This window comes from Canis aureus, chromosome 15 (assembly GCF_053574225.1).
Source record: "Canis aureus isolate CA01 chromosome 15, VMU_Caureus_v.1.0, whole genome shotgun sequence".
In the NCBI taxonomy this organism is placed as follows: domain Eukaryota; kingdom Metazoa; phylum Chordata; class Mammalia; order Carnivora; family Canidae; genus Canis; species Canis aureus.
This window is the reverse complement of record NC_135625.1, coordinates 50,705,232-50,726,871: the sequence shown is the minus strand read 5'-3', so window position 1 is coordinate 50,726,871 and position 21,640 is coordinate 50,705,232. Positions and strand designations below refer to the sequence as shown.

At 36.6% G+C, this 21,640-nt stretch overlaps 1 protein-coding gene across 19 annotated transcripts in view; it reads right to left on the bottom strand.

Moving 5' to 3' along the window:
* Positions 1-21,640, bottom strand: part of KMT2C (lysine methyltransferase 2C) — a 283,002-nt gene that overhangs the window by 58,738 nt on the left and 202,624 nt on the right. For 18 of the 19 annotated variants that reach the window (XM_077849571.1, XM_077849577.1, XM_077849576.1 and 15 more), the window contains 9 exons: positions 16,603-16,784; positions 16,177-16,341; positions 15,081-15,190; positions 14,310-14,375; positions 13,122-13,334; positions 10,110-10,238; positions 8,092-8,211; positions 5,208-5,338; positions 1,543-1,723 (listed from right to left, as the gene is read on the bottom strand). In XM_077849571.1, the coding sequence (XP_077705697.1) occupies positions 1,543-1,723; positions 5,208-5,338; positions 8,092-8,211; positions 10,110-10,238; positions 13,122-13,334; positions 14,310-14,375; positions 15,081-15,190; positions 16,177-16,341; positions 16,603-16,784 (1,297 nt within the window). The remainder of the gene's footprint in view (positions 1-1,542; positions 1,724-5,207; positions 5,339-8,091; positions 8,212-10,109; positions 10,239-13,121; positions 13,335-14,309; positions 14,376-15,080; positions 15,191-16,176; positions 16,342-16,602; positions 16,785-21,640) is intronic. The other variant, XM_077849574.1, reaches the window with a different exon arrangement.

The following is a 21,640-nucleotide window of genomic DNA, read 5'->3' as shown; positions in this document are numbered from 1 at the left end:
GAAAGAAAGAAAGAAAGAAAGAAAGAAAGAAAGAAAGAAAGAAAGAAAAGAAAAGAAAAGAACGGAAAGAAAAGAAAGGCCGGCCGGCCGGCCAGCCAGGGTCCTTCAGCGGCAGGCATGGTCCCATTTAGTCTGGGTTTGGGGACGGGTGCTATTCTAGTCCTCCACATTCTAGCTTATCACTGAACCCATTCTCAGTATTTTGTGAACTTATCGATGTTTTTTCCTGCCACAATATGCCTTCTGTCCAACTTCAGTTCTCTTCCTCATAAAAGCTTAAGTGCACTAAGTTAACTAGAGTTCTAGTTAAGTTTTTAAATAGCTAGTCAAAATTTTCCCAGTAAGATACCCTTCACAGTAAGATACTCTTGGAAGGATCCACAAGTCTTTCACTATATATTAGCAATATATTGACATGGACAAGAGCAGGTAAGCACTTAAAACAACAGAATGCAAGTAAAAGTAAAATGATCTGTTCAGATAAACAAAAAACATGGCCTTTAGATCAGTGCTTTAACTTCCCCATTGCTAACAATAAGAAAGACTGGACATCTCCTATGTGTAAAAGAGGGAGTAAAACTACCAATTATTTCAAGAAGTTAAAATAAAAGCCTATATATCAATCCAGGATAATGCCAAGTTAATGGAGCTGTAATATATCAAAAGTTATCTCTCAGTAAATGGTCCCTTTAAGATTATTTTTCCAAACTGAGTTTATAAAATTAACGGAGTAAAAAAAATGTCATCAATGGCAAAAAGGAAGCTTGTCAGATTACATTAACTTATAGTGAGATTAAAACCTAGAAGTGGGGAAGAAACTCTGTGATCACAACTCATACATACTGAACTAGTTAAACTCGAGAGCCTTGTTGACATTAATATTACTTTATAAATATAAGTTCTCATGCTTTTGCCTGCCTCTAAATCGTCCCCTTACTCACTATATCTAGGGCAGTGGTTCCCAACCAGGGTCAGTTTTGCAGGGGAGTCCAGTATCTGGAGACAGTTATGATCATCACAAAATAAGGACAGATATGCTGCACCACAGGGCCTCTTTCCAACAAAGACCTACCTGGCCCAAACTATCAGTAGTAAGAAATTGATCTAACATAACCTATTTCATTATGTTAACATAGTCTGTCAGCCAGTCCTCAGCCACAGCATTTTTTCCCTTTCTTTTGAATTTCTTTAGGTTATGTAATTAACAAAAATCTCACTTAAATCGAAGATTATTACACTTATTATTTACCGACTATGGTGAAATTATACCCCCTTACATTATCCTTTGCACATTCTAACACTGAACGTTCTCCTTTGCAACTCTTGATTATGGTGATAGTTACACAGGTATAATCTTTTTTTGCCAAATATTATCTACCTGTCCACTTCAAGTAGCTGCATTTACTGAATGCATATTATACTTTAATGAGGTCAACTTTTAAAATGCATAGGAGACCAAACTAAAGCATTTCAAAAGGTTTAATTACAAGGAATACAAATGTCATTATGATCAAAAACGCATCTGTAAATTATTCCACATACCGTGAGGTCCAGGTTTTGCTGGAGTTGAGGATGAACTAAGTAGTGGATCTAAGGAAGGATCCAAGAAATTTGTGTTCATGTTTGTTTTATATGAAAGGTGAGCTGTATCTTCTGATAGATTATCTAAACTTAGCTTGTTTTGTCTACTTGTATCTAGAAGATCTTTTCCAAAGAAAGCTTCCTAGATAAAGATAAGCACATATGAAAATGATTGATTTCGTTATAAAATTCTAAAACGTTAACAGGTAATTCTGCCATTTTTGACAAGACGGCAGAAATAACACAAAAACTCGGTATTCAAGAATACAGAAATTGAATATAGAAATATATGTATAATATAGAAATAACCTGTCATTTGTTTTTTTTTCTGTCATTTGTTTTATACAAATATTCCCTTATTTAGAAGATTTTTTTTGTAGTTTTACTAGAGACAAATAAAATAATGTAAATAAAGCCACACAATTATGTCAAATGTTTCTAGAAACTGCAATAATCCAGTAATTCCAGGCAATTAAGCTATAATTAAATTTAAAAATTGATAAATTTATAATACTCTTGGCACCTTAATTTGTATTATAAGAAAAATTAAAGCTCCATGAATATTAATATTTATAGATTACTTGCAGAGAATAGCACAAGGGTTTGATCTACAGCTTTAATATTTACATACTTCAGGTAGATTTAGTAACCTCATATTGATTCACATAACCACATTAAAGACTTAACATGCTATAAATCCTTTTTTTTTTACATGCTATAAATCTGAAAGTGGGTTTTTATAGTCATTTGAACCATATTATGTACACAAAATTTACTACTATTAAAGGCTTTGGGCTTTTAATTCACTTACTCATATTAACATTTCTCCATTTCAATATACTTCCTCTACCTGGAGACCTGAGACCCATGTTTCAAGCTGAGTTCCTTACAACTGGAGGATCTCTCCAAAACTTCTCAAGGATCAATTAGGAGGACAAAAAGAAGCCCTTGGGAGCACACTCTCTCCTCCCCGCCCCAGCAATCTCACTTCAACCCAACAATCCTGTACAGTAGTCTGTCTGGGAAAAAAGGATCCTTTATAGAGGACGATTTTGCAGAAACTGAACATTTAACACACTCTCATCAAAGATACATACACAGAAAAGGTTCACTGCACCATTTTTTATAATACCAACAGAGAAAGCAGCTTCAATGTCTGTCAAAAGGCATTATGACTAAACAAATTATTGACACCCAAACTATAAAACACATCAATTTTTTAAAAGGATGTAGAGCTATGCTGTCAAAGAAAAGTTCTAAAATACATCAAAAGAAAGCGAGTTGAGTGATATGTCCAGCAAAACATCAGATACATCAAATAAAAACTACTCTCACTATGCAAAAATAATTAAACAAGTTCTGAAAGGATAAATACCAAACTGCTAACAATGCTAACTTCTGCAAAGGGATAGAGAAAGAGGTATGTGAAGTCCAGTAGGTTTGAAATGTTCACATTTTTTAAATGAACCAGCTGTTTCACTATGAAAAAGAAATGTGAAAACCAGGAAAGTTAGTGCACTGGGTAGAGGATGGTCTGTTTCTCACAAGAGTGATGCTTTTATCATGAGGAAACATACTGAATAGCAGAGCATCTCAGAACTTCAGGGATCATTTATTTCATGCCTTTGGTATAAATCTGAGACTATGATTAGCAAGAATTTTTTTCTTTAAATGGCTCATGAAGACTTCAGTGCTATTTATCAGAAAGTAATATTCTTATTAAATTGATGGCTTTTTATTAACTTTATAAAAAGGAAAGGCTCCACATGGTTTCTAATTTGATAATGTGACTCCCAGAATGAACTGGAAATTTTAAATGTACTAACAGGGTTCCCTAAGGTCACATAGCAGCACTAGGTCTTAGGAGACCACATAAATATTTCTACAGGGTAGATTAATTACTTATAGTTTATCTCGACACTGTTGAGATTAATAAAAACTGGAAAATGCCTAGTGAATTCCTGTGGGTTTTCATCACTATATATTTCCTCAATCAATGGGGGAAATACAACTGCTACCACCAGATGTCCAAGTAATAGCACCATTACAAAGGTTTTCTTCATATCCCCCTGCCTGAAGAAAGGTATTACTGATGTACACCAGAGGAAACAATCCAGCTCAACACATTAAGATTATAGCAGTAATTAGGAAATCAGACCCATTACTTTTAACGGCTCTTTTTCAAAGTATGAAATAGTTATCGTATGTTCATAAACAGCTAAAGAAGGCTTTAGATCAATAGGATCAATAGGAGCAGAAGCATGTTATCTATTAAATATTCTCAAGAAAGGATTATTTAAAGGAAGGGGAAGGGGATGAGAAGAAACAAAAAGGAAGTGATGAAAGATAATCTAAACAAGGGGGGGGCCCTATCTCTCAACTCATTAACTATTACATGTTTGAAAAAAAAAAAAAAGGTACACAGTTAAGATGAATGGGTATCTGAAGGGAATCCAGGGAAAATAAAATATTTATTAAAGATAGACATGTATGACAGTAGTTAAGTCCTTCACATACATAGTTCCTATTTAATCTCTCAACATTTCCAGGATGCACAGATGGTGAACAGAACGAGATCACATTGCTAACTGGGAGCAGAGTGGTATTCAGACCAGGACTCCAACCTTGAAGGCTCACTGCTCTGAAGGTATCAGTTGTCTAATAAAAACTTACACTCATACACATTAACATATACTAGACAGTATGCTTAAAAATTTTATTAAGCACAGACTTTTCACTCAAATGAGTATTTGATTCTTATACTTCTAATTGCCAACAAAAGAAAATTGAAGCAGCTGTATATTACCTGAATGGAAATGTATTTTAAAACCAGTTAAACTATAAAGAGTCAATTGGAAAATTAAGGTAAAAAAATAATAAATTAAATAATGTAGGCTGTTCCGTGGGAAGAATAAACCAGATGGACACTCACTGACAGTCTCTTCCAATTCCACTTCCACACACCTGAAGACGGAGGACTACCCTATTCCTATCTGTAACAGGATGCCTTTTCCAGTACATCATCAAATGGCTTAGAACTTTTAAGTGACTTCACACTTACGGATGAGCTAGAAAGAGTTCTATTTTTATGCAACCTACACGTATTAAACAAATTCTTCATATTGAAGGATTTTTTTTTTTTTTGAGGTATATTTTAGAAAACAAAAAACAGTTCTACTTAAAGCTTTGGATTACTGGCTTCTAAAAGCGATAAACAATTACTAAAGCTATAACTTGCAGCTAAAAAGCCATTTTTATTCAGTGAATATAATTATTCTAACCTGCATTGGTAAAGGGAGCTGTCCATGGGACATGGGTTTGGGGAGCACACAGGTGCAACTGCTCATTCATTTAGAATGAGCTTTTCCCAGTTCAAAATGTTCTTGTATGTCTTACATTTAGAAGTGAAAAACTGGGGTAAAAAAGAACGTTATGAAAAGTATTAAAGCACAAAAAAAGTAAATGTTAATTTTTATGGGCCTCTGAAAGGTAAAAATGGTAATTATAATAATGAATTAAAAACAAGCAAAACATTAACAAAAATAACAAAACCATTTTTCAAAACTCAATACATTACTTTTTTTATGTTAATCAACTACATAATAAAATGTAAAGCAAAAAATTACTTGTAAATAGGCAGGGAAAGTTTCTTCAAGCTTATTTTTCCGTTTTCGGTATCTCTTCTTTATTTTTTCAGTGTTTTCAGTAACAGAAACAGATTCATCAACTAGAGTATCTGGTAAGTGCTCACTCCAGCCTGAAACAACAGTCACATTTATAAATATGTGGTATTTAAAATTTTCAGACAAATCCACCCAAAGTAACTTTATAGCTTATCAACATATACCCAAATCCATATAAACAAACAAGCTTTTTTGTCTTTCCAGTTTATTGAAATATAATTGACATACAATACTGTGTAAGCTTAAGGCATACAGCATGACTTGACAAGCTTTTTCACAAAAAGATATCAAAGCAAGTTTATTAATAAGTTTTAAGTATCATAAAAAATTCATTGCAGGTCTATTTAATATTAGTATGTATTTACTATTATCTCTTCACGAGTATTTCCTTATTCGCAAAGCAGAAAATTATCTGAACATCGACATCATGTTAAAAATTGCAATAATGAAAATATGCAATGCTCAGGAGTATGGATGAAATGGCTACTTGTATACTATTAAGGGCTATTTAGCAGGAACAACCTTTTAGTAGAGTTTATCAGGCATATCCAACAAAAGTCTTTTTAAAAAATGTGTATTCTTCAATTAGCAATTTACAAGTTCAGGAATTTATTGCAAATTAGGTTTTTGTAGTACTTATATGTTGTAACAATATATTACTATTTACAAAAATGCTACGAATGCTCAATCTTAAAATCAATTAGAAGAATGGAAAGAAAACAAAATTTTGATCTATGAAATTAGCAAAGGATTAAATACACTACTCAAAGCAAATAGGTGAGCAATCAAAGGACAGGCTCAGACTCCCAAGGCAAACAGCACATCCCTTCTGAAAACCAATGTGGGCACTTTGTGGCCAGAGTACGTAAATGGATTGACTCTTCTGAAAACTACAAATGGTGCATAAACTTTTTTTTTAAAGATCTATTTATGAGACACGTGGAGAGAGGCAGAGACATAGGTAGAGCTCCCCTGGGGGGAGCCCAATGTGGGACTCGATCCCAGGACCCACCCCACCTCACATAAACCTTTTTTAGACAATCTTTTTAAATGTATACTAATCTACCAGAAAATAAATAATCCTCAAAGACCAAAAATCAAGGTAAAACAGGAACCAGAGAAAGAAATAAGCCAAGAACTAAGTAAAGTACTCTGAAATTCTGCTAAAATCCAGTGACCCTGAACTCCAGTTTTCAGAGCCTTGTGAGAATGGGGACTTGAAGTCAGTTTAAGGCCTCTCCACGCAAGGCAGAGATATTAACCCAGAAGTGCCTTCTAAAAAGGTGAGACCTGAGAGATTCCATGCTCAGAGGTGGTTTAACAAGAAATTCACCCTCCCAGCCCCTACCTTCCCTCACCTTTCCATCCCCCTCCCCCTTCCCACCACCAACAGCAAAGAAAACTGCTTGTCATCTTGGTGCTGGGTAGAAAGGCAAAAAGTGAAAATCTTTCTTCAGAGTTCATAAACTCAGTATTGTCCTAATGTGTAAGAAACCTGAATTTATATCACAGTTGAACCAAAAAACTTCAAGGCAAGAATTTAAGCTAAATTCTTGAAGCTAAAGAAATCCCAGGGTAGTAGCACCTCATATTCCTGACAGTAAACAGATGCAGACCTTTTCTGAAAGAAGCCACCTTCAATTCAGTCCTCAAAAAAAGTTCAGAGAATGTTCTAAAGAATATGAGCTTATGATTTACAAAAAAAAAAAAAAGTATTATGTGTATGTCTGTATCTCCCACAATAAATACAATGAAACGAGGCACTAGGAGGAGGGGGCTGGAGAGACAAAGTAGAATCACATTGGGCTTTCATATTTTATACTCTGCATCACTTAGACTCATAAAGAAGTAACAGGACTGAAACTAGGAGGAATGAGCTGTTGGGAGAAACTAGAAAGTGTTAAAATACTAAAAAGGCAATTCAGAAAATAAAACAATGCATAATACAATAAACACTCAACAGATGACTCTGGATGCCATGGATAAAGGGATAAAATACTAACCTAACAGAACTAAAATCAGAGGGCAAAATAGAGAAAGACAGAAAACACAAAATGAGTCTCATTTAACACATCGCATTTCTTAGGGCTGGTTACAACCATATTAAGTCATATTAGAAACTCCTTTAAAACCATCTGGTGCTTCCTTTCAAAAACACGATCCATAATTTTTATTAATTCACAGGTCAAAACCCTACCCCATAATAATGGAAGAACTCTAATCAGAGCACATGTTGGAAACATCTCTTTCCTTCACATCCTACAAAAAGCATTTAAAATACATAAAGCATACAGATTGTGACCACACCGACACAATGTGTTCATAGAACCAATTCTCAAACAGTGAGTTAAGGAATGAGTTAGCTTTCTTTAAAGATCTATGTAAGGATGATAGAACATTAATTGTAAGACGTATTTCTAAAACATTATATAATTTTGTAAAAACTGTTGGGAGTACCTGTCACTTTCAACAAAATAGTCTAAAGTCTCCAATTTTATCTCTGAGGTGACACAGGCAAAGAAAGGCCTTTTGTGAGATGACTGGGAAGCACCTGGTAGAACTAAGTGATCCAGTTCCTACACGGTTTGTATTTAACTTAAGAAAAACAAAGTTGTTTAAAAAAAATCTCAGAGGAATATACTACACTGGGTTTAAACCTTTCCTTATCAAACTTAATTTCTGTATTAGAGGTATGAACTCTACAGGCACTCACATCCTTTGATCAATAAGAAGCAACAAGGTTATAACTGCAGTATTATTTAGGATGGCTCTTTTCAATACAAATAGCAAGAAAAGGGGGTTAAATCAAACAAAATCAATACCATACCATCATCTCTGTTAGGTAATTGCTCAGAAATAGAGCCTGAGGAATCTTTTCTGATGACAGATCTTTTCGTTTTCCCTTGCCCGGTTCGACTTCTTTGCCGTACCATAAATCCACCAATACCTATCCAAAAAAACACATTTGTAACTTGGTAAATAACTGATTTCTCCCTGTATTTTCACAGTAAGTAGGGTGAAACTGTTTGGAGGCATTTCCCAAATTCAATATGGGCTAATTTAAATCAATAATCATTTTTTTAATGCATGATACAGGGGACTGGAAATTAAGAAGCAAATTAAAAGAGGTCAAAGCTACTGACTGTCACCTACCTTATCACTAACCGAACAGGTATAAAAATACATTATTATAGTACAGAAAGAATGACTGCATTGTTTCTTCTCAACAGTGTCAGAATAAATATTACAGTAAATTATACTTGTTTAACAAATCTTAAGTAACTTCATGTATTATCATTCAAATTACTTATACATTAGCTGTGGGAGAATAGATATACAAGATATAAATGAAACAAGATGATCCAAATAAAATCAGTATGACTTCAGGGGTAACATGTCCTGGACATGAGACACATATAGCTCTGTGGTTAAAAGCACAGAATCTGGTGCCAAAGCCTAATTCTGGTGACTACCTGACTTCGGGCAAGTTACTTAACTTTTAATACTTCAGTTCCCTCAGTGTTGTAACAGGCATAGCATCTAGCATCTCACCTCCTGATACACATATTGTAAGGGTTAAATGACATAGAATAGTGCCTGATATATAGTCAACACTAACAGTTTTTGTCAGAGGATACAGCTAACATACTGTGTGACCTAATGAGTCCCTCAGTCACAAGGATGACCTCCACGAAGGCAAAGAGAGAAAAGCCACAATAAATATAAGCTCCTAGAAGGAGTTTGCAGTGTCTAAAAAAGTTTGTATAGTTATAAGCCTCATAATGAGGAAGAAATGAAATGATTTTCATAGAGTGACTTGGATGAAACTAATCTAGGTCCTTGTGATAGATGTGGCCTATCTTTCGGAAGGTTACATTAAAGGTCTTGCAGAATACAAACAGTGAGAAAGTTTATCGTTGTACATCAAAAGGCACTTAGAACACACTTATCAATAAAATATAAGCAGTCGTAAGAATAAAGACCGAACTGATTCCATTTAATGTCTCAGTGATTGGTAAATAGATATTAATAAACTGCCTAAAGAAAGCCTACCAGTTCTGCATTGTGACCAGTTCAGTATTTTTTTCTAATAAGGCAAATAAAATTTGACAAGCAACACAGCTTCTCCCTCCACCTCTCAGGCAGGGAGGAAATAAGAGAGCATTTTATCAGTCATATGTTAACTGAACTACAAATTTGAGAAGGCATAATAACCCTGTCATATCACCTTCTACTTGTACATTTGCCGGCTCCTATACACTGAAATAAGTTTTATTTTTTTTTCAAAAATTTTATTTATTTATTTATTCATGGGGGGGGGGGGGGCCAGAGACACAGGTGGAGGGAGAAGCAGACTCCATGCAGAGAGCCCGACGTGGGACTTGATCCCGGGTCTCTAGGATCACACCCTGGGCTGAAGGCGGCACTAAACCACTGAGCCACCCGGGCTGCCCTGAAATAAGTTTTAAGTACATAAAGAATATAAGAATGAATGCTGAAAAGTAAAAGAATTACAGAAGTACACATTAAGGGAAAAACAAATGGCTTTAAAGTCCAAGTATAAATAAAAGCCAATGTAGTAAAGCATTTAAAACATGGACAACATTTAGGATAAGGCATTAAAATAATGATATTTTGTGAAGTATTCACATACTTGACCTAAGGAATCTCCCACCTAAAAGCATACTGAAGTAATTCAGTCCTTCGATATCTACATTCAAGTTTCAGAGAGTTAAGTATCTACATCTCATCCTGATTATTTAATTATAATTGAAGCCCTCAATACTGTATTTTTTTAATTAACTAAGTTCTGATTACATTAAAATGTCTAGCTCAGGACTGTACCTGGTCTGTACGGTTTCCTTTTTCTCTTTTTCACACCGTCTGTTCCTTCGACCCCCTTAGTTTCATCGTCCACTGCTTCCCGTTCAGGACTGGATTCTGACTTCCCATCACAGTCCAGAAGTTCTCCTTCTGGGAAAAAAGTAAATGTACAGATAAAGTTGGAAAAATCTATCAAATACATAATTCCTATGTAACAGAAAATGCCAAGCAAAGAGGCCACTGAGCCATTGTAATTATATGTCCCAGCAGGTGGGGAAAGTAGAGAAAAAGATGGGAAAGGCGCCAAAAGGTTGTAGAACTCATGCTGCTTAATGCACTGTTTTCAGGAAATGAAACATGAGCCTGAGGAAAGAGGAAATACAGAGAACACTCAAGTCATCATAAATTGGCGTACACTTTACAAGTCATTCACATACCTTCAATTACATCTGCAGGCTCAGGACCCTAAGGTGGTCTCTCTAGCCTGGACCCTCTCCTGAGGTCCAGCAACAGGTGTAACTGAGTAGCACCTAGTTACCAAAACCTCTCCATCCAAAATGGAGGACAGGGAGAAAGTGGCACTTTTCATGACTTACCCTTATTCTTTTTCAGTTTTATACCACGTGAACATAATTTAAGAACTTGAGAGAATTAGTGCTAACGTCACAGGCCTTAATAACCTATCCTCCTGGCTGCTTGCTCTCTCCTCCCACTATTTAATGTCATTCCTGGCTCCACTCTATCTACCCCCACCCCTTGCCTGCTAGAGCCTAAATGCAACTGTAGGCCCACAGGTCCAGGCATCCGACTAGAGGGGGAAGCACCATGTTCCCACTCGAGACACACACAGCATTTCTGTTTGCTCTACATTTTGGATTTTATTTTGTACTAATAAGGTTTCCAGATCCCAGATCCTAGTTAAGTGAATTAGAAAAAAGCCTGCTTCTGTGGCACAAAGAATTTGTTTCTAATATGCTAACATGGCTCTTTATGACTTATTTTCCTGAAGAAACATTTATCCAAAGAGTCAACGGCAAAAGCAACAACAAAAGGACATTGTTACAATATTTCAGGAGTATCCGAAGTTCATTTGGCCTTTGTAGACTCCTGTGGAATCTAGGACCTATTTACATATAATATCATGTATAACATTACTTCTTTCTTTTATGGGGAAGCACTTTCAGATCACCTCAACTTGGAAACTGCCCAGTTGAAGAAACATCCATTGTTTGCCTGAGTGGTGTTGTACAGAACAGTAGTCAAAGGGAAAATTTTCTCAAGCCTTTTTGTTGTTGTTTTGCCATATTTTTCAAAGGTTCTATAATCTCATTACTTTGGAAATTAATCTGTACTGTAATGAAATGTTTCAAATTTTGTGAAATGCAGCATTCCCCAGATTTACGTATATATGGGATTTTTCAGACATCTACTGTCCTTAGAAACTAGAACTCTTCACTGTACTCTGGTTAATGATAATTTGCTCAATTCCTCCCAGATACACAGACGGTTTCTTCACAAGCCTCAAATCACTAAAACTTTAAAATCAAACTTTCTGTTTAACAGTATTTGAACATCAGTTATACATGAGAACCAGAGTTTTTCTCCCAACCACATAGACTCAAACACATACCTCTGTGAAAGAAATGTGAGGACTAACTGGTCAGACAGCCACTCTTAACCAGAACCACCTCTCTCATCCAGCTACTACTGCAACAGTCCCTATCTGACCCATGTGCCACAACTCCTGGGGCAAAGTCTAGTCACATTACAGCTGAGTGTGCCTCTTATAAAATGAATAAGATTAAGCTACTATTCTCAGAAACCTCCAATTACCTCCCAATCCATCCAAAGGAAACTTAAAACCCCTTAAGCATCATCTTATGGTTCTATGTGACCTACTAGGTCACAGCTGGTCTCTCAAACCTGTGATCTCATCACCTACTGTCACCATCGTTCACTGCGGGATACCCTGATATTCATGACATTTCTCAAACACAATGGGCACACAGCTACCCACAGCTGTGCAATGGCTTTCTTGCTATCTAGGATGTTCTGCCCTCAGATGACCAAGTGGCTCACTCACTCACTCACTCACCTCTTTCAAGTCTGCACTCAAATACTGCTTTTGGTTCATTTGATGCCTCACTTCACCATACGCACTGCCAATTCCCCTTACTCCAATGCAAGTTTTGCTACGGCATTTGTCACACACATAATCAATTCCTTTACTATGTTATTATTATTATTATTAGTAGTAGTAGTAGTAGTAATCTTTTCTCCTAACATTAAAGAATAAGTTACATGAGTGGAGAATTCCATCTGCTTCGTTCACTGACATAATTTCCAACATCCCACACAAGGTAGGCATTCAATAAATACTGGTGAATAACACAATGTGATGGAACAAAAGTATTCACTACTTTATTTTTGAGTCAGCTGAAAATAATCAACCTAAAAGAAACAAGCTTGTAGTGATCTTCAGAGATAAGCAAAAATAGAACTCATATTGAATTTTATACTACTAAAGTAGTTTTGTCATCTCAAGGATTCAGCTAAAAAATCCTTGGATATCTCCTGGGTTCAAGAAAATATGTACAAACAGCTAAGTTTATGATGAACACCTGTGAACATAAATTTGCACTTGAACATTAATAATGGTTTTTCCATGTAGGAATGCATGGATCAAGTTCTAATCTAACAGAACCATGGAAGCTGAGCTTATAGCACCTGAGGTTCATGCTGCCACCTAGCAAACTAAAGTGAAGCCCTCTGAACCTTCCCATCCATTATCCTCAAAGATATGGTGTTCCTGGAAGTTTCTATAATATTAATTAATAAGTCTGTTCTAGAGACTATGTGAAAGGAAGAGAATCCAAAAAATCCAAGAAGACAACTCACCTAGAAAGGCCATGGTTTTATCAAGGGTTACCAAGTTAGTAGAATTTGCCCTGAGATAAAACATATGTATTCCAAAGCTATTTTATATGCTTTAATTCTTGTGAACATATTCAATGGAAAATAAATCAGTATTACCTCGACTATCATCCATTTCTCCATCCCTTGAATGTTCTGACTGGATGTCTGGAGGAGTCTGAAGGACAGCCACGCTATTCTGATTTATAATCTTCAACTTCAACTTTGGTTTTGACCGTTTTCTTCGTGGAACTGTGACTGTGAGGCTTTGTAACTGAGTCATCCCTGATTCAGTCAAACACACACCATCCTGGGTGTATGTCTTGGGTGGATCTGAAATTACAATATCCCAAGGATATGTGTATTAAAACTCTCAAGTTAATTTGCAGTGATAAACTGACTGCTGTTCCAAAATGCCTTGTGAAGAGAATGTGACTATAAAGCAATTATCTGTGGAATGCAGGAATAATTAAGAGTATTCAGTTGAAACTAAGAAATACTGGCCGAACTTCTTGAGATTGTAAGCAGAAAGTCCTAAGTTTCATTAAAAATGGCCTACCTGACGTGTTTTTCTCATGTATCAACATAAGGGTTCAGAAAGAAATCACTGAAGCTAAAAGTAATGCTTCAGCTACCTGTCTATGAGTTTTTTCCTGGAGTATCTTTTCAGACTAAAAGGTGAGAATTTATGTAAGAAAAACAAAAATACTAGAGAAGCCCATTTGGAGAGCCAAGTATTAATATAATAAATAGAAATCCTGCAAATTTTTAAATGTACAAAATTGCTATCCATTACAACAATTTCTGTACTATCCAAATGTTTTTGTATCTGATATCATATAGAATTAGACAAAAAAATAGTTTAATAAAATTATCCTATTAGTCACCACTCTAGCTGATACATTACAGAAAAAAAAAAAAGTAAAAGATTGAATTCATTCTTTAAAACAAACAAACAAACAAAACAAAACCACTATTTGTTAACCAGGCCTCATTTTCTGCTAATTGATTACTAAACACAGTAACGTATTGATGAAACCAAAGCAAGTATGGAGTTAGTGAGTACTTCAACAGTGGTTATTTCACTACCATTTTGCTGAGATTTATCAGAACAGTGTTCACACTACAGCTGGATAAGATGAACATCGTATATGTCAGTTATAGAAATGATTTACAACATTAGGAAACTTAGGCTGAACACTCATAAAGGCAAGTTTTGTGGAACATGTGGCAAGTCAGCTGTATAAATAATTAAGTATTTACACGCTTTCTGTAAAGAATAGTCAAGCAAACCATTTCAGATTTTACCTAGTTCTTTCACTTTTGTGACAATCTGTGCTACAAGTGAAGATTCACAGCAGTCTGAGGAAGGCACTGAAATGGAGGGAAAAAAAAACTGTAATTTTTTCAAAAAAAAAAGGAATATTTAAAAGGATTTACATAGAATTAAATTTTCTATTTCTGTACCCATTTTAAATAAATAAATACTTAAACACTAAATAGAGCTAAAGGCTGTCTTGAAAAACAATGAGGAGAAGCAGAAAAGGAAATACATATTATGGAGAGAAAAAGGGTCAACATACTGGATTTCTACATATTGCTAATAACTACAAGATTGTGTGTCACAAAAGCAAAATTACATTTTATTTTTACTTCTTTTTTAAGATTTTATTTATTTATTCATGAGAGACACGGGGGGAGGAGGGGCAGAGACACAGGCAGAGGGAGAAGCAGGCTCCATCCAGGGAGCCTGATGCAGACCCGATCCCGGGTCTCTAGGACCACACCCCAGGTGGAAGGCAGCGCCAGACCACTGGGCCACTGGAGCTGTCCACAAAATTACATTTTAGATTTATAATACGTACTTATTTTCTTTACGTAAGCAAATGGTTTTAATGTATTAAGTTGGGATAATAAGAGTTACTTTATAACTAAAATAACTTAGTTTTCATAAAATACTTGTCCAAATAACGGTTTCACAGAAAAGAAAAAGAGAGGCAAACCCACTCACTGGTTATCAACAGCAAGGCACAAGTGAGTTACAGGAGCACAGACCCACTGTTCACATTGTTTTCTTACCATTTGACGTAGGCATATAGGGTCTGCACATGCTACAATCAAAACCAATGTCTGCTACATTTTCCACTTCCTCTTCTGTATTTAAGTTTTGACAAACTGCATGCATCCATCTAAAAAGACCATATTTTATACATTAAAACAAATAAAACTGTCAGGGGACCTGACAGTTGCCACATCAAAAGCCCTTCAAATGCTCCTCCAACCTTGCCCATGTTGCCCTGTCTCCTAATCATGCCCACTAACCCATAAAAACTCTCAGAGCTGAGAATAAGGAAGGAAAAACAAAATGAGATCAAGTACTAGGTAGGAAGCAAGAGCACATGGAGGATGGAGTAACGTTTTATGATCATATATTCAATCTATCAGAAACAGAGTAGCAAGGAAGCTAGTAGGGCAAGGATGTAGGAATTCAGAAGGCTGCAAGTGGTTTCCTGTATATTAGCTCCATGGGATGGGTCTACTGTGGAGTAGATATAGCTCACGTATTTGAGGCTAAATGTTAACTGGGGGGAGAAAAGGAGCTTATCTTGCCTTTGAACAAAGAATCGACAGGTAGAGTCCTGAGAATCTTGTATTACTGATACTACTACTACTACTACTACTTTTACATGGACAGTGCTATTAACAGAGTACAGTTAACATACCACTAAAACCAAAGAAAACATGCTCGATTTTGAAGCTGCTCACATATGACTGAGAGAGGGTGGGAGCTGGTGCCCAGTATCTAGACATTTAGTATCTACAGCTTTAAGAAAAAGAAGTTTAAAGAAAATAAAATGTGTGAGATCATTTGTAGAATCTAATAAAAGATTCAGAAACCCTCCAAAGAAAAATGCATATATGCAGGAAATAATTCTGCATCTAATTTCAAGGGATTCATAAACCCTTAAAAACCACAAGTTAAAAATCTTAGTCTGGAATTACAGATACAAAACTGGAAACTTCTGTAAGTTTCTAGCTGACAGAAAATCTGGAAAGCAAAAAAGTCTTGTTTCTTAAATTTAAGATGAAAGAAAGTTATTTTCCAATTTCCTTTTGCTATATTTAAAGAGAAAAGCTTGCAGAAGACAAAAACATTTCCAGAGTAGCACAATACCTATCGCACTGTCTACACTGTAGAATGAGGTCGTCTTCTCGATAGTTCCGACAGCAGACGGGGCAGGAAGACAAGCTTGCACAGGGAGCGCACTGTGTGTAATTGTTCTGCCACTCACATCTCAGGCCTGCAGACGTGGCTCCACAGTGTCGGCACCAAACACACCTGAAACCCGACACCCCCCCACCAACAGGTCTCAGGTTTATTTACGTAGTTATGTAGTTACTGTAATTCAAGCAGCTACACGAGGACAGAATGGGGGAAATTATTCAATGCATATCTAACATGTTTCTGAGTCATGGCATGATATCTGTCACAGCAAACATGTATCATGCCGTGAAGTGGGTGCGGCTAATGCTTAAGAACTCCTGCGGGAACACTGTGCACTGGACAGGCTTAAGGAGGGAGAGGTAAGCCCCGGAGTACCATTTGCACTTCCAGCCCCCCTTGGGCACGGTCTGCAGAGGAGGGGCGAGGCAGTAGGTGTGGTAGCTTATGTCACAGTCATCACAGAGCAGGAGCCGTCCGGGGTCACTCGCCTTCCCACAAGCTTCACACACGGTGCATTCCAAGCACCTCCAACCTTTGCTAAGAACGACTTTGGTGATCTGTAAGAGAAACACCCCATGCAAGTGATTCAGACAGTGGCCAACACCTCCGTTTACATGATATAAATGAATATGTGGTGCTTATGGACCTAGAAGCAGAGGAAAGGCAAGCAAGTAACATGTACTGGGCATCAACAGGGGCCCACCCCCTGGGCTGGGAACGTCCATGGACCCTCACAAGTCCACCTACCGGATAGAGTAAGAGAGTGGTACACATTTTAATGCCTTTTGTTAGGCCACGTTAACTCTGTGTCCTCTGCACTTTACGTCCACCTTATAGATGTGGTGACTAGATTTGAGGAAATCAAGTATATTGCCCCATTACTGTTATTTGGTTTTGAAAATGTACTGGCCTAGTTTCCATCTGTGATGTTTCATGAATTCATACTTCTGAAACCTGTGTATACTGCAAAAGGATTTATATATTAAAATCAGTATTTAAAAATCTAAAAAAAAATAAATAAAGCATGAATTCCCAAGAAAATATGTCCCAAGGACATTTCACGATCTTGGAGGATTTTAGGCCATGAAGCTGGGACTTGTGAAGTTCATCACTCTTCTACCACAGAATCTAAGTTAGCAGGCAAGTTTGAGAATCTGTATCCTTCGGATAAACTCCTCAAAGTAGCCATACCACATACGATTATAAATTTGGAACCAAATGAAAGCTCTCAAAACACTAGAATTTATAGACAAGACCACAATGTAGTTGTGTTATAATGAGACAGCAAGCAATTAAAATACAGAATAAAAATTGAGATCATGAGGTATTAATAAGAAAGTCTAAAAGCTACCTGAGAGGAAAATAAGAAAGCTAAGTAAGGAACAACCATCAAAATGGCATCAAACTTTCCAACTCTGGATACTAAAATAGAGTAGCAGTTTCCAAATGTATAGGAATAAACTTCTCAAGATACAGTTCTTAACCAAGGAAACAAGCAATTAAGTGTGAAAAGTGTAATTCCTTTAGGGATACAAAGACTCAAACTTCAGCTCCCAAACACCTCTTGGAATGGAGGTAAGGACATGAGGAAGGAAATGAGGGTAATACCAAGAACAAGAAAGTCATGTGATGCAGGAAACAATGAACCCAACATAGGACCTCAGCTCAGAGAAGCTGAAGAATGAGCGCTGAGCAAGAGACCTACAAGCTACCAGCACACAGAGAGAAAATGGGAGTGTCGGGAAGGGGTAGGACTTTTTCCAGGTAAAAAGTTACTTGCCAGAATCATTTGATACGATCATGCTTCTATAGTAGGTAAAAACAAAACACAACAAAAACTAATTGAAGAATCATGAATCATTACTTTCTTTTTTCTATTAAAAATTCCATGAAAGACAAAGCCAAAAAAAAAAAAAAAAAAAAAAGGACAAAGCCAGAGTATACTATTCAGGTCTCCAGTGAATATGTGCTGAGTCATAACCGACACTGTTTATTAACTAAACATAGTAGAACAACTACACTGGAAGGATGCTGGGGAACGGGGGGGGGGGGGGTAATGTTTGAAGACCTAAATCAGCATATATTTATTCCTAGCAGAAAGTCAATGAAATCTAACACAGATACAGCAGGAACACCAGCCTGTTATTTAGAACTATCAAGGTAACTACTAGAAAGACCTGCAAGGATCAGACGTGGCTGCCTGGAAGGACTGAAATGTTGAGGCAGAGTAGGACAGGGGCTGGCCAGTCATCCTAAGGCTTTTAAAGCTATTTAACTTGTAAGTATGTAACATTTATTACTCTGATTAACTGATTCTTTTAAATTAGTCACAGATTATCAAGTTATCATATATTATTGACCTAAATGGATAGGAGGAGCAGAGTGGCTTAGAGGAGTAACCAGCCAACTTTTTTGTTTTGTTTTTTTTTTTTTGTATAAAGAGTCAGTAAATACTCTGAACTTTGTGAGGCATATGGTTTGTGAACTACACAACTGTGCCATTACAGTATAAACCACACAACGACATATGTAAACAAAAGAATACAGTTGTGTTTCAATCAAATTTCATTTATAGAGGGATCCCTGGGTGGCGCAGCGGTTTGGCGCCTGCCTTTGGCCCAGGGCGCGATCCTGGAGACCCGGGATCGAATCCCACATCAGGCTCCCGGTGCATGGAGCCTGCTTCTCCCTCTGCCTATGTCTCTGCCTCTCTCTCTCTCTCTCTCTGTGACTATCATAAATAAATAAAAATTAAAAAAAAATTAAAAAAAAAAAAAACAAATTTCATTTATAGAAACAGATTTGGCCTGTGTGATGTGACTGACCTGTCTCTGGCTTGGAGAGGCAGTAAGATGAAGATAAAGTGGGAGATACATCCAAGCTGTAATGTATCTTCTTTCCTAAGTTTTCCTATTTCACAGACACCTACTCTGTGGCCCTTTACAGCCAAATTCCCAAGTCACTCAGCAATATTCATTCTCCAGCACACCTCAACCTGGTTAACTATGCCCACCACCATTCAAGTAAGCAGCTCCAGACAATTGGTCCACACCTCCTCCCTCCCGACCCTGGGCTGCTGTGTTCATGTGTTCTCTGAGCTCCATGCAGCACTGCCATGTCTGGACAACCTTTCCCCACTGAAAGATCCCCAGCTCCCAGTAGAGTTTGTGGAGCTCTAATATCAACTCTTTCTTTCTACTGAACTGGCTTAGTTTTTAGTTTCAAAAGCTGTTTCAAGAAAGGAATGATCCAGGGTTTCATTCATGGCACCATGTCTAAAGTTGATAGATTTGAGAATATCTGTTTCAACAATGATGAAGTACCTGGGATGAGACCTTTCTTTCAACATAAAATACTAGAAAATGGGGCAAAATATATGAAACACTTGTTTCAGATACTGAACAAAAAGGCAGGACAGGGCTGTGGTTTCTGAGAAGAGAGAAACAAGTGAGGTGAATCCTATGATATTCTGCAATAGACAGTTTCCAGAATGCTGCCAAAGAAGGAGAACACCAGCAGGGTACAATGGTCTGAGTTTAAGACACATGATAGAGTTCTGGGAGGCTGAGGCAGTTGTAACTAGCAGAGCAAAGTCTTGGAAAGGAAGGAGAAATAAAGAGCAAGAGCTCCAGAAATCTACACAGAATTTCCCTCAAGTCTTTGGCTAAACATCGAGCTGCATACATAGGAGGTCAAACAAGGACACACAAGCAGGACAAAGAAGAGCTATTGAGAATTTATAAGTTGAACAATTCCAACAGCTCACACAATGCTGAAGACATCTGAATCTCAACCAGAGTAAAAAGACACTGGCGAGGAGGTCATGGGGAACTCATGGCAGGGAAGGATATGGGAGAGATGTCATAAAGGTCACATATTAAACTCATGCTATAGAAAAGCAGTTACTACAGTGTGATCTAGGAAACCCTAGTGGGTCTATAAGGTCAAAACTATTTTCATAATGATGATAACTAAGATGTTATTTGCCTTTTTTACTTTAATCCATCACAGTGCTATTTTGCAGAGGCTACATGATATATAAAATATAAAACATCATTGCATGACATCACAACAAATATGCTTGTGTATTTATGTTTTAAAATATTCTCAGTGAAAAAAATATTCTCAGTAATTTCTAAGATGGTAAATATTCAATAATTATCCTCCTCAAAGCTCTACAGGGTCCTTAAGAATTTTAGTGTTTAAAAAAAAAAAAGAATTTTAGAGTGTTAACAGTTCTAAGACCCAAAAGTCTGAGAATAGCTACTGCCAAGTGAAGGTTCTCTAGATCCACCCCAGAAAGCCTAGAGAAGCTTCAAACAATTCGAATGTCTACAGTAACTGCCTGCCATAAAAACTCCATACTTTTTTTAAAAAAAACAAAATCCAAACTCCCAACAATATCAAAACGTACAACTACCACATTCAATCAAAAATTACCAAATAAGAAAATACATACATACATACATCCTGGTAAGGAGGAAAGCAAGCTAATACTAATAATGAGAAATGTCAAATATGGTAGAATTAACAAACAATTACAAATACCTACAAGGACTTGAAAGAAAAAAACCTCAATGAAGAAAATGATTTGGAACTATAAGGTAACTTTAACTATAAAATAAAACCAAGATTAAAAAATATAATCATCTTGGTGAAAAATCGACTAGATGGATCTAAAAATAGATTAGATACTGCATTAGTATAAAAGTGAGTTTGGGGAGGGGTTCCTGGGTAGCACACTCAGTTGAGCATCTCACTCCTGGTTTTGGCTCAGGTCATGACTCAGGGTCTTGAGACTGAGCCCTGCATCAGGCTCTGCATAGCACAGAGTCTGCTTAATATTCTCTCTCCCTCTCCTTCTGCTTTTCCTGCTCATGTTCTCTTTGTCAAATAAATAAATCTTTTTTTAAATGAGTTTGGGGAATGTAATAGAAACTATACACATTAAGGTGCAGAGAGAAAAGCAACTAGAGAAAAATCAACAAAGTGAGAACAATCTGGAGACAGTATCATGCAATTATGCACATATACAACTAAGATTCCAGAAAAGAGGTGTGGGGAACAGAAAAAGAAATATGAAGAAATGGTCAAAATTGCTCCAAAATGGATTTTAAAATACCTACTGGTTCAAGAAGCCTTACAGAAAATGTCCTTTCATATACAGGTGAGGATTCAGAAGAATGAACATGGGAAGGGACAGGTGAATGAATGGATTTTTATTAAGGTCTGTGGTTGGTGTCAACTTTTTTTTATTATCAGCCGACAGAATGGATTGACTAAACCTCATTCCTTAACAAATAAAAATATGAAGTATCTTTTAAAGATATGCATTTTTTATTTTTAGTTTTTCAAGACAGCAGGATAACCACTACAATTTAAGAGCACAGATTTATAGGAGTTAATTTTTTCA